Below are 950 nucleotides of genomic sequence, written 5' to 3' on the forward strand. Positions count from 1 at the left end.
GTATCAAGCCGTAGTATTGGTGTCTTCACCAACGCCTGAGATGAATTCAGATATTTGCTTTTGTATGTTGATGTCTTGAACCGGATGTAGTGATGTGGAGAGCTTCCCATCATCATGAATATTCCCATTTTGTTTATATGCTTTAACAGTCTCCCGCAAATTAATTATATATATCTATTGATATATGTTAACGACATTTTAATCACAGGAAACAATGACACGGCAATGAACCATCTCATTAACAAGCTTCAACAACAATTCGACATGAAGAATCTGGGACATGTTCACAAATTTCTGGCCATATCAATTGAAAGAAAAGCCGAATCATTCTTTCTATATCAAACGCAATATGCTACTTCCATTCTAAACACAGCTGGTATGCTTTTATGTAAACCTCTGGCTAATCCTACTTGCACTAAACCTCCTGTCAGAATTCCAGAGGATCTACTGCTTGTAGATCCTCAACTCTATCGTAAGATAATCGGTTCACTGCAGTATATAACTCTTAAGAGATCGGATTTGGCATATCTTGTAAACAATTCTTGTCAACATATGCAATCTATTCTTGCTTATCCACTTCAAAGGCTGTTACGGTATTTAAAAGGCACAATTCAATTCGGTATTCCTATCACCAAAGGAAATCTTCAACTAAATTCTTACTCTGATGCGGACTGGGTCAGAAACCCATCTACCAGAAAATCGATGTCTGGTTACTGTACATTCCTAGGTAATACTCTTCTATCTTAGAGTGTGAAGAAGCAAAATACTGTAGCCAGATCATCAACCGAAGCTGAATATCATGCTTTGGCAGCCACGATAATAGATATAATCTGGCTTCGTAAATTACTACAGGATTTTAGGATTCCAAACCAGCGAGCAACAAAGCTTTACTGTGACAAAACATCAGCGATAACATTAGCAAATAATTATGTTTTTCACGCTCGAACAAA

At 37.1% G+C, this 950-nt stretch overlaps 1 protein-coding gene across 1 annotated transcript; it reads left to right on the forward strand.

Annotated features, from left to right (window-relative positions):
• Nucleotides 1-225: 225 nt before the first annotated feature.
• Nucleotides 226-727, forward strand: LOC110116348 (uncharacterized mitochondrial protein AtMg00810-like; the record flags this gene model as incomplete). Its single annotated transcript, XM_020849892.1, has 1 exon — nucleotides 226-727. A coding segment is annotated over exon 1 (502 nt), but the record flags the coding sequence as incomplete, so codon positions are not given.
• Between the last annotated feature and the right edge of the window lie 223 nt (nucleotides 728-950).

Source organism: Dendrobium catenatum, unplaced genomic scaffold (assembly GCF_001605985.2).
Source record: "Dendrobium catenatum unplaced genomic scaffold, ASM160598v2 original_scaffold_89479, whole genome shotgun sequence".
In the NCBI taxonomy this organism is placed as follows: Eukaryota; Viridiplantae; Streptophyta; class Magnoliopsida; order Asparagales; family Orchidaceae; genus Dendrobium; species Dendrobium catenatum.